Consider the following 12,585-nt stretch of genomic DNA (forward strand, 5'->3'; position numbering starts at 1 on the left):
AGGTCTCACACAGGTTGACTTCAGCCTCCTAGATTCAAGTGAACCTTGATATGGGGTTCCCCTCTGTATGCTGTGAACATGCTTTATTACCATTAGTCAATAAAGAAGCTTCTTTGGCATATGATAAGGCATAATATAGGTAGGCAGGAAAACTAAATTGAATGCAGGAAGAAAGAAGGTAGAGTCAGGCAGATGCCATGAAGCTGCTGAAGAAAGACACCAGTATCTTATTGGTTACCACAAGCCACATGGTAAAATATAAAATAGAAATGGGTTAATTTAAGATATAAGAGCTAGCTAGGAAGATGCCTGAACCCTTGGCCAAACAGTGTTGTAGTTAGTATAGTTTTTGTGCGATTATTCGGGTTCGGGTGGCTGGGAAACGAAAAAGCAGTCTCCATGTACAGTCCCTCCTGCTCCAGCTTCCCCAGCAGCAAAGACTACAGGCTGCCACCATTGTAAACCAACGCATAGGCATTCTCATCTATTCTTCCATATATAATATATATTGTATATGTGTGTTTATATGGACTTGCACATATGCATATATATGTGTATGCCTGGCATGTAAAAGAAATCTAAGTACATTAGTGCATTATCACTAACTTCCTGAAAGCAGTGTAAGAAATGAGTTGTTCTGGCTCATTTTCAGTATGAGGTGTGCTTAAGTTCACGAGCTGCAGATAAGCAGGTGTCCCGAGGCATCTGTCGCTCTCACACACAGCTGGTGGCTGAAGTCAGCTTACCTCACAGCTCTGGAGAGCTGCAAGCATGGGCAGTCTGTTATGTGACAGCCCAGATCAACGAAGGGGACAGTGTGGGGGGTCAAGTTACTTATTAAATAAACTGTCCTAAACTTACAAGATGGGGATTTGGAAGGAGAGCAAGCCCCGGTCTATGGGTAGATGGGACAAGCGTTTATTGCAATTGGGGACTTTAAAAGCCATTGCCTTGCTTCCAGATCGCCACGCCAGCTACTTTGGCCTCTTCTCTATGCTTAGGTCCCTTTGCTGCAGAACTCCAGATTAAAACTGCTTCGCTTTCACAACTCTCTTGACTTTCTTATGGCGATATTTTTAACAGTGGTCATGATAAATGGGTCTTGTGCTGCTCCGAATCCGTGAATGTGGGCTCTTTTTCTCGTTTACTCCGTGGACGAAAACTCCTGAACATCTGTCTGCTGATTAGAATCTCGGTACTGTGGAGAGACTGGAATGTTGCAGCCCAGAGGCGAATGTCCTTGTCCACGGGAACAGCCACCTCTTGCCTACCTCTGGGTCAAAACTAACATCCCTAGATTAAAAACCCTTGGAATCTGTGGACTTAGTAGACCCACTGACTTCTAGCAACCCCATGGCTAAAATGTCATGTGATAGTATCTCAGGGCACACAGAAAAAAACCCTCCATCTTGTTTGTAACTGCATCTCTGATAATACCTACCAATGTATTTTTTTACTTCCCTTGATTTTTGCCTTGATTTCATTTGTTCTGTGAAACTTTAATAGTCCTTCCACGTTGGAAAACGGAATTTGGGATAACCTAAATCTGTGTTTCCGGAGTCATGGTCACTCAGAAGGACACCAGAATAAATCTCATTCCCTTTAGGCAGAAAGGTGTGCTTCCTTATCCTTCCGACAGTGCTCCCGGCACTGTTTAGGTTCTTCCTAAAGAGCGGCGGTGTGGACACGGCTGGAATTCCTGCCTAGCCCGGCAGTGCTAGCTCTCCTCAGTCCGTTTCAAAGCTTAGTTCCCTCACCTACCCTTCTCAGCACCGCGGCCCAGAGGCTTTGGCCCTTGGAGTGTGGTAAAGGGCAGGACTGTTCTCCCGCCCTCCCGGGGCGTGGCCGGTAGGTGAGCGGAGCGGGCGAGGCGTTTCTGGGGTCCAGGTGAGCCTGGCAGGTGCACGCGGCCCTGCCCCGGGCCAATGGGTGACGCCGGTCCCCCGAGTCTCTCGGGCGGGTCCGGGCTGCGCTCTGGCGATTGGCTGTGCGGGGAGGTGACCTGGGCCGCCGCCCGCGGGTCCTACGGGAAGCGAGGCCTGCGGGGGCAGCGGTGGGCGCTGGCAGCCGCTCGGCCGGGACGTGGGCCGCGGCTTCCGGGGAGTGACCGCAGTGACCGCAGGCCACCATGAACAGCCAGGGCGACTACACATTCAGGCGGGTGGCGATCCGGCGGAAGTCAGGCGCCTACCTGCCGCCCGGGATCCCGCGGCCCTGGAGCAGACCCTTGCCGCCCTCGCGGCGGGCTGGCTTCCTCGCAGTCCCGGTCCAGGCCGCAGGTACGCGTGGGTGGATGGGGAGGGGCTCGTGCGGAGGGTGCTTGGGTGGGGGGGCGTGCCGTGGATTCGTGGGTTAGTGAGGGGGGCGTGCCGTGGATTCGTGGGTTAGTGAGGGGGGCGTGCCGTGGATTCGTGGGTTAGTGAGGGGGGCGTGCCGTGGGTGCGTGGACTGGAGGGGGGCGTGCCTTGGATTGGTGGATTGGTGAGGGGCGTGCCTTGGGTGAGTGGGCGTGCCGTGGATGCGTGGGCTGGTGGGGGCGTGCCTTGGATGGGTAGGTTAGTGGGGGGCGGCATGTCGTGGGTGCGTGGACTGTCAGGGGCGTGCCTTAGATTAGTGGCTTGGTGGGGGGCGTGCCTTGGGTGAGTGGGCGTGCCTTGGATAAGAGGGTTGGGGGGCGCGCCTTGAATTGGTGGATTGGTCGGGGGCGTGCTGTGGGCAGGGGTTCGTGGTGGGGGCATGGTTTGCATTGTTTGGGTGGGCTGGTAGGGGTGTGCCTTGGCTGGGTAGGAGGGGGCTATTTGGCCAGCCTCCTGCAACGTTGATGGCACCCTCTCTCCTGAAGTGAAAGCAACCTCGGGGTTAGTTAATTGCAGGTTAGACGAGCTTCCTAGTTAGTTTGTCCTTTCTCTCAAAGCTTCTTTAGCAAGAAAATGACCCGTTCTTGAAAAGTAAAGGTGTGTCTTTACAAAAAGTTTTACTAGGAATTATACAGCCAGTTTTCTATATACTGCTATGTAAGCTTCGCTAAATTCCTTCCTTCGGTTGACCTTGGTTCCCTGGCTTTCCTTCTCAGAAGAGGCTTCCTACCTTCCTGAGGGCAAAAGTTAGGCACTCAGAGATCAGTAACAAGTGTTTACATTTGTAAATTCTGAGTCTTAAAAAGAAATCTTCTCACCATTCTGTTATTGACCTTCACGGATTTTATAATGATTGAGCACGCAGCTTTAATTACTTAATGTGGTTAAGTGTTGAGGATGGTAAATGTACCGTGTAGTCCTTGTCACAAAGCCGTAGAAGGTATACAGCAGAAAATCGTGATGGATGGTGTGTTCTAAGTGTGTGCCTGTGTTAGATAAGGTCGTGATGCGATAAGATTCCCGAACAAGGAACTGGGTCATGGATACTCCTGCACACTCATTTCCTGCAGAAGTGGGAGACTGATGATGATGTTGAGATTTCTTCCAGTTTGGTCTGATTCACCAATCTGAATGTTTTCTTAGTAAGTGAAGCTTGCTTTGAATAGACTTCTGTATTTTGGAAGCAGGTACTTGGTCATAGCATCTTGTTCATCGGTGTTTTTCATGGCAGATGCTGGGCTGATTCCTTACAGCGTTAGTGAAGTGCTGTCACTTGGTTTATCTTCAGATGCTTTGCAGAAGTGATCAAGAGTGCAGGGGCTCAGTATAGTCTAGAAATTATTTCCTTAAGTCAGCTGTGCTTATAGAAAGAGTTCTGTTTGCTCTCTTGCTTTTCTCAGTGACAAGGATGGAACTCAGGGCACCATGGGTAAGCAGGCTACCACTCAGCTATCCTTTCTTCCTTTTTTAAGTTTTAAATAAGAGAATCTCATCTCTGACCCTTTAAGAAATGGAGTGCCTATGGGTGGTAGAGAAGGCTCAGCAGGTAAATTAGGCGCTTACTGCCCTAGGCTCTGAGCTCCACTCCTGGTACCCACATGTCTTCTCTGACACGGCTTCTCGTTTAAGAAAAGGAACATTTCTGTGGATAACTGCCCATTCTGACTCACTTCAACTGTGTGGTCCTCTGGAAGAGCAGCCAGTCCCTTAACCACTAAGCCATCTCTCCAGCCCCCGAATAAACGTTGTATGTTTTAGAAGACAGCCAAGTGTGCTACTGAGACCTGTAATCCAGAACATGGGAGGCAGAGGCAAGAAGGTGGTCCTGCCTTGAAAGTCCGTAAAGCGATCTAGTTTCAAGTCAGTCTGAACTAAGTAGTGAGATTCTGTATCATACATAAGGAAAACAAAACACAACACACAGAAATGAAGTCAATTGGTTACTATCCTCTCAAGATGGACTTCTTCCTGGTGATAATCAGTCACATGACCATCGTGGATACAGCCTCTTTCCATGAATTCTTATTCCACAGCAGGAACATCAGGTGACATCTTTGAAATAGGTCTCAAGTGTTACCTGGTGACATTCTTAGCTCTTGGGTTGGTGGGAGCTGGTGACCTGTTAGTTAGCACATTTCTAAAGTACCCCACACAAACAAGCTACGTCACACACAATCCGCTGTAGGCAGCGGATGATTATGAGCTCTGAGTTTCCGGAGTCCAGTCGAAGACGGGGAGGAGCGACAATATGAGCAGAGGTGTCAAGACCATGATGGGGACACCCACAGAAACAGCTGACCCGAGCTAGTGGGAGCTCACTGACTCCAGACTGACAGTTATATGACTGAAGCAGCTGATGGGGCCACTGGCGGTGGGACCAGGATTTGTCCCTAGTGCTTGTTCTAGCTTTCTGAAGCCCATTCTCTTTGGAGAAATACCTTGCTCAGCCTAGATATGGGGGGCGGGCCTTGGTCCTGCTTTAAAGTGATGTGCCAGACTTTGTTGACTCCCCACGGGAAGCCTCACCCTCTCTGAGTAATGGGTGGGAGTGGGGTGGGGTGGGAGGAAGGTGCAGGAAGTGGGAGGGAGGAGGGGAGGAAGTAGGAACTGGGATTGGTATGTAAAATGAGAAAATATTGTTTTAAAATTTAAAAAATTTGTAAAAAAAATAGCCCAAGATAATTTGATTCATACATTTTAAGGGATATATACAGTGTAAGATTGGAAGATTTTTTGTTATTAGGTGCTTTTATTTATATTGTAACTACTGGTGTATTTATACTTCTACCATCTTATTTTTAGGCTCTCTCCAGCTTTTTCTGGGCCTTTCTCTTTTTCCTGTCCCATAGCGGAGCATCTGAAGGTCTAGTGGTTGAGGAGATCTTTCCTACTCGGTGTTGTTCCTGCTGACTCTCATTGCAAGTAGCTCATTTATTTTATTTTCCTGTTATCTGTGAAGTATCTGCATTGATGACAACATTCTGTTGTACACGGAAGTTTCCAGGAAAAAAAAATCTTGTGGTGGAGTTTAACCAGTTAGTAGAGATTCTACAAGGTTGATTGACTGATAAGAGTGTTAGCGATTGCCCAGAGTCAAATCTTTTTGAGTTTCCAAGAGTTGATGGATTGAATTTTCAACTAAACCTGTGCTCCTTGAGTCTTTCGGGCCTTGCCCCTAAAGGCTTCCTCTTTGCGGGCATTGAAAACACTTGCATGTAGTGGGTACAAGAAGCCGATGCTGTTTTCTGGAAATTATTTTTTTTTAATAATATAGTCTACATTTCTCAACTGGCTCTCCAGACTGTTTTCTTACTGGTTTTAGAACTCATAGTCCAGACTGTCAGTCCGAGGTGGAGATACAGAGGCCCAGCTTGAGCGGTTTCAGAGAGAGCAAGGTTTCTACTGGAGCTGGTCTAAAGGCCATACATGAGGCCATACTTACATACACGTGATATCTTGGCAAAGAATCTGGCTGTTTTCTGCCCTTGCCCTAAAAATTTACGGGAGGCTGAATTAAAAAGAATTGTGCTAGCTTCTTTGGCAGAGGAATTTTCAAGTCAGCATAAATAATGTTGAGCCTACAGAATGTGTATCACTGACAACTCTTACGCAGTTCTGTGGTGAAGAGCAAGAGGGGCTAAAAGAGATACATAATGTACAGTTTGGAGAAAAAAGGAACAGATGCCGCTAAGTGGCTATTTCCTGCGTAGGGAAGGTGCCTTCAGGGTAAGACCAGCTCTTAGCTAAACTACAACTTGTGAAGGGAGAAAACCTAAGGGATGTTTACTTGCAGAAAGCAATTTCCTTAACATACAAAAACTGTTGCTAATGCAGTCACGGGAGTGAGAGTCCACCGCAAGTTGGCAGCCAAATTTGGCAGTTTTGCTTATGTGTGACAGGCTTTGTGGACATGAAAGATGCAAGAGAAAAGGGCCTCATGAATTTACCCCCCAAGTTTTAGAGAGCTGCTGAGGCCAGACAATACATGGCTGTGTATTTCCGGTGAAGCTGTGATAGGCCATTTCATGAAACTGTGGAAGTTAAGCCTGGGTTTTGGTGGAGCCCCCAAGATGTTAGAGATGCCAGAACCGTGAGCATTCTAACCAGGAGAACTGCAGACAGGGAGTGAACCAGCCCGGGAAAGAATGTACGTTGTGGGCAGCAAAGCCGAAGGGTGAAGCACAAGAGCTCTTTGAAACTAAAAGTCCAGACACTGCACGACAGGAGGTGGCGCATGTCAGGACTGCACGCACTAGGGGATCTGACGCCTGCCCTGCTGGGTTTTGGTCTTCCTTCAGTCCAGTCTTTCTTCCAGTATGCCCTCATTCCTCTGTTTCGGAATAGGAGTGTATGTTTTGTGTCTTTATAGGTTGGAAGGATATAATTTGTTTCCTTTTGCAGGAGGCAGTCTAGGGGTCGTGAAAAGATGCGGTGTAGGGGTCTTGATGAGGTTAGTTTTCTCTGCCAGTTAAAGGATTAAAGAGCAGGAAGAAATCTGTAATGTACAAGCAGCAGCAGAGAAATCTCAAACCCCAGGGAATCAGCAGTTGAAGGAAGGCGTTTCCTGGGGGTGAGGAAACACACACATAGCAGACACACAGAGGAAAGAACACCCTGCAAAATGGGGAGGACTTGGAAAGCAGCAATCCTGTCTCTTTTTGATGGTTTCAAGCCTTTGAAGATTCTTCCTCCCCTACTTTAGGGTTGGTTTGAAATCTGTTTGAAATAGTTGATTGGTCTGAACTGTTATGTGACAGTCTTGATCAGGCCACGGGGTATGAAATTTTTTGTTTGTTTCTCTGTGTAGCCTCCTGAGTGCTGGGATTAGAGGCTTATACCAAAATGCCTGATTTGGATATTCTTGTTATATTAAATAAAAGTAAAAATTATTATAAAAATATAAGTGTTATTTTACCAAGTTGTGTAACAGATATGGTTGAAATGGTGTTTCAGTCAGTTACGTGGTTGGTATTCTGGAATATCTTCTATAGAAGCATAGAAACTGAAACAGCGCAAAGACCATTGGTTAGTAAGTTCCCACAGGAATGACTTTCCTGTAATATTCGGCAGCTGCAGGTGTTGGGTGTGTTCATGAACTGACTGGGAAAGTGTGTGTGGGGGGGAGGGGGAATGAAGGGAGTGTAAAGGTCCTTAAGGAAGCAGGAAGAGCTCCACTGGATGAACTGTGATCATGCAGTTGGGGAACAAGTGCCAGGGAAAGTGTTTAATGAAGACTCTGGCCCTTCCTTGAAGGACCTCAGATGAATAAAGCACTCATAATATGACACTTTAAAAACAAGATTTTATGAGCCTAGTGTTTATGAAAGCCTGCACTGAGATTTCCCACTTTTACTTTCGCTATATGGGTGGTTTAAAAACAGGCTTTGAAGACTTTGTCCTACATAAACGCGGCTCTTTCTTGTGCTGCTTAGGAATGAGCAGGTTGTGTGCTGCCTTCTGGTGCCATGTAAGCTGTTCCTTCAGGAGGAGGCTTTCAGGCCAGCTGTGGCTCAGTGGCCTCTGGACTTTGTTTCTGAAGTGCATGGTATCCTTAGCAGTAAGAACTCACCTTCTACCTCTGAAGGCAATAACCATAGGCTGCATGTTTTAGGAGTCTGTTGGACAGCCTTGGACTTTTTATGTCTAGTTTTCATTAGGTGGCCTTTGGTCTTTAAAGAGAGCATTGTTTAGCCCAGATGAGAAATGTTTGTTAAAACTAATATGTTATTTATGGGTAGAATTAGGTACATTATAGTTTTTTTAGATAATAATTGATAGTATGATTGCTTATGTCTTTATCAGACATCTCTTGTTATTATACTCTCCTCCCTCCTTTTTCTCTGTTTACCTCTCTTACCCATCCCCCAAAAGCTCCCCTTTCAAATATTCCCTATCAGATAACTTGTACCCTGTTATCTTCCTTTCTATTGCTCCCAAGCCCAGCATTCCTGGAAGAGTCCTGTCTTAGTCAGTGTTCTGTTGCTGTGAAGAGACACCACGACCACGGCAACTCTAATACAGAAAATCATTTAATTGGTGCTTGCTTACAATTTCAGAGGTCTAGTCCATTATCAACATGGTGGGGAATGTGGCGGGGTGCAGAAAGACAGGGTGCTGGAGAAGGAGCTGAGAATCCTACATCTGGATCCATGGGCAACAGGAAGAAGAGTCACTGGGCCTGGGTTGGGCTTTTGGAACCTCAAAGCCCTCCCCAGTGGCACATTTCCTCCAATAAGGCCACACCTCCCAAACCTTCTCAAGTAGCGCAATTTCCTGATGACTAAGCATCCACATATATGAGCCATCCTTTCATGGTCAAGCTATCACACCACCTCTGGAACCAAAACTTCTAGGCCAGCAGAACTTAATGTTGTGGGAACAGGAAGCTAAGATTTTCCCAGGGGATAACTGAGGGTGGTAGGGAGTAGAACTATTCCCCTTCTATGCCTTGATTCCTGGACATGTGACTCCTAGTGATGGAGAAACCGTACTATATATTGGGTGCTGGTTTAAACCATATACTTCTGGAGAACCCTGCCCAGCCTTCCAGGTGACCGTTACTAATGGGCACTATAGCCATTCCATCATTCTATCAGGACAGCTGCCTAAGGATTTCAGGGAACATGTTAAGACAAGTGGATTCTCTGAGCACACTTGTTTGGCTGTGATGGGTTCCTAGGTCAGAGTCAATGCTGTGTGGAATACGATGACAGTGGATAAGGTGGTCTCTGAGTCCACAGACAGAAGCATTATGTGTGGGAAAGGCAAATCTATAACCAGAATAAGTATCTACTCCAATATAGGCAAAGCATTTTCGTGTCCACAAAGAAAGTGGTCACATGTAGTCAATCTGCCATCAGGTCACTAGCTGGTCACCCTGGGGAATGATACCATATCTGGGGCTCAGTGTTGGTCTCTGCTACTTGCAGCCCTCAGCATCAGCTGTCACCAGGTCAACCTTGGTGAGTGAGAGTCCATGCATAGCCCCATCTCCGCCACCATGGCCACGTTGTGCATAGGCCCATTGGGCACTGACAGGGACGGCTGGGAGAGAGGCTGACTGTCCACAGAATGGGTCATCCTATGTACTTGGTTCCTGAACTGGTTCCTCAGCTGGGTCACTTTTTGATGAGCATCCACATGGAACGGAAGTATCCTTGCATCCTTCACTGATTTGGAGAGATTGATCTATATATTTCTATAGATATTTTTCTCACCAACTTTCCAGTCATGCTCTTTCTGAGTCCATAACCAACCCACTGGCTACAACCTGTCAATCAGTGAACAATCACATCTGGTCATTTCTTTTTCCACACAAAACGTATGACTACGTGTGCTGCCTGAAGTTCTGCCCACTGTGAAGATTTCCCTTTGAGAAAGGGGTTGTAATGCTGCAGCTGTCTACTTCTGGATGGTGCCTGCATAACACATAGAACCATCTGTAAACCCAAGGCTTCTCTTCCACAGTCAACAGATCATAGGGCACACCCCACAAGGCTATAGGTGCATGCTTGGCAGCAGATGGCATTGTAATGGAAGTAGAAACCAAAGGCATTTGGGCAGCTGTTTATGTGACTTGCTGTGTCCTCAGAGCCTGCTCTGGCCTAATCACATCTATACCCCTTCCATTTGATAATGCATTGCCCTACTTCATGATTTGGTGGGTCAGGTAACATCCAGCTCATGATGGGCAGCTCAGATCGCATGGTAACTTGGTGGTCCGTTGTCAATGTTCAGTTTCTCCTAAGGCCCAATAGCAAGCCAAGAGCTGTTTCTCAAATGGAGAATAGTTTGCTACAGATGGTGGTAGAGCCATGCTCCAAAACTTCAAAGGTCTCTTCTCTGATTACCTATGGGGGGCTGCCAGTATCTCCAAACAATATCCCTATCTTCCAGAGACACCTCAAGTACCATCAGTTCTGCAGAATTATATTGTTCAATGGTAGAGCAGCCTGGACCTGTTGAAGAGCCTTCTCCTTCCTATCCCAGGCTCCAAACGAGCAGCTTTCCCAGTTGCTTGATATATGGGCCAGAGTGATTCACGCAAGTGAGGAATGTACTGTCTCCAGAATCCAACTAGGCCACTAAAGGCTGTGCTTTTGTATTGCTGGTGAGAGGTGCCAGGTACAATACCTTATTCTTCATCTTAGAAAGAATGTCTCTGCACTCTCTATACCACTGCACTCCTAAAAATTTCACTGAGGCCCTTGAATTTTGGTTGGATTTATTTTTCATCCTCTCATATGTGTATGTGTTACCAATGGGTCCAAAATGGTTGCTACCTCCTGTTCACTTGGTTCAGTCAGCAAAATGCCATCAATACAGTGGAGCAATGTGATATTTTGTGGGAGGGACAGATGGTTAAGATTCCTGTGAACAAAGTTGTGACACAGCTGGAGAGTTACTATGTTCTTGAGGTAAAACTGTTAGGTATACTGCTGGCCTTGCCAACCGAAAGCAGATAGCTTCTGGTGACCTTTGTGAGCAGGTATGGAGAAAAGACCATTTGTTAGATCAGTAGCTACATGTCAGGACATGTGTTAATCTGATCAAGTAAGGGCCCCACTTCTGAACCAAAATCTGTAGTCAGGGGTTTCTAGAGAAACGGAAGTGATAGCATAAATCTGTCTATCTATGTATCTATCTAATCTGCATCTATGTAAGACTTATTACAGGCTATCATCTGACTAGTCCAATGATGTCTGTTTCCTGACAGAAAGTCCAAGAATCCAGGAGTTAGCTAGTCTGTGAGGCCGGATGTCTCAGATGATTGTCAATATATGTCTGAAGTAGGCTCTAGTATTAGTAGGGAATGAACTTGACAGAGTGAGAGCAAGAAGATAAAAAGCAAGAGCTTTCTTTTTCCATGTCCTTTATGCAGGCTACCCCTGGAAGGTGTGGTCCTGATTTAGGGCGGGTCTTATTACCTCAGATAATCCAGTCCAGAAAAATCCCTCAGAGTTGTGCCCAACTGCTTGCGTGTTAGTTAATTTCAGATGTAGTCAGCTGACAAAAGAGATTAGCCATCATAGCAACCAGTCGGCATCATTATATTTCTTACTTTCTTACAAATGTTCAAAACATTATATACTGTGCCACTAAATTCCTTCACAAACAGTGAATCAGGAGCCTCATAAATGCATCTTTCTTGGCTCTTTAAATAGTTCACAACATGGATTTTCAGTGTCCCTAGTGATTGCCCTCTTCACGGAGGTGGATTGCCTAATGTTGGCTGCGCTTATATTGGCAAGGTGGAGAACCTGGAGTCTGCTTAGTCCATGAAACATCTCTCAGGAGTCCCAGTCTGATGCTGACAGTCTGGAGGATTGCCGGAGAGCCACTGCTCTTCAGTCCACCTTGGATTGCTGTAGTACTTTGAGTGCGAATGACCCCATAGGCTTATAGTTGAATGCCTAGTCGTTAGGGAATGGAACTGTTTAGGAAGGGCTAAAAGAATTAGGACGTGTGGCCTTGTTGGAGGAAGTGTGTCACTGGGGTTGGGATTTGTGTTTCAAAAGCCCTCATCAGGCCCAGTGTCTGTCTGTCTGTCTGTCTGTCTGTCTGTCTGTCTCTCTCTCTCTTTTTTCTCTCTCTCCCTGCAGATGAGGATGTAAAGCTCTCAGCTACTGCCCCAGCACCATGCCTTTGTGCTTTCTGCCACGGTGATCATGAACTAACACTCTCAAACTGTTGAAAAGCCCACAGTTAACTGCTTTCTTTTATAAGAGTTACCTTGGTCATGGTCTATTCACAGCAATAGAGCAGTCAGTGGCTAAGACAATGGCCCAAGAACTTGGGGTCCAGTATCAGCTGCAGCAGCTGTAACAGTGCCAGCAAGAACAGGGGTGAACTCAAGGTCAGGGTCAATAGATTCCCAGTGAGACTTTAAGTGGGCTCCTCCCACCCTGCCCCCCAAAACATGTGTCTTCCCCTACATGTTAATATATTGTATTATATTATTATAACATAATAACACAACTCATATAAGAAGGTGCCTCATAAGCTCTGGTTAATCTAAGGTAGATAATTGCTCACAGGCTTGTCTTCCTTTGCTAGTTTTAGATACTATTATTAGAATTACTCATCACAGCCGGGCGGTGGTGGCGCACGCCTTTAATCCCAGCACTTGGGAGGCAGAGGCAAGCGGATCTCTGTGAGTTCGAGACCAGCCTGGTCTACAGAGCTAGTTCCAGGACAGGCTCCAAAGCCACAGAAAAACCCTGTCTCA

General features: G+C 46.5%; 1 protein-coding gene across 2 annotated transcripts in view; it reads left to right on the forward strand.

The window, feature by feature from the left end:
• Positions 1 to 1,792: 1,792 nt before the first annotated feature.
• Positions 1,793 to 12,585, forward strand: part of Fgd4 (FYVE, RhoGEF and PH domain containing 4) — a 149,681-nt gene continuing 138,888 nt past the window's right edge. The window contains exon 1 of one of the 2 annotated variants that reach the window (XM_026777617.1): positions 1,793 to 1,848. Coding sequence is in view for 1 of the 2 variants with exons in the window: in XM_026777616.1 (XP_026633417.1) it covers positions 2,129 to 2,279 (151 nt within the window). In the remaining variant the exon portion in view is untranslated. Of the gene's footprint in view, positions 1,849 to 1,950; positions 2,280 to 12,585 lie in introns of those variants that run through there. The other variant, XM_026777616.1, reaches the window with a different exon arrangement.

The sequence above is a fragment of the Microtus ochrogaster genome, unplaced genomic scaffold, assembly GCF_000317375.1.
Source record: "Microtus ochrogaster isolate Prairie Vole_2 unplaced genomic scaffold, MicOch1.0 UNK77, whole genome shotgun sequence".
Taxonomy (NCBI): Eukaryota; Metazoa; Chordata; class Mammalia; order Rodentia; family Cricetidae; genus Microtus; species Microtus ochrogaster.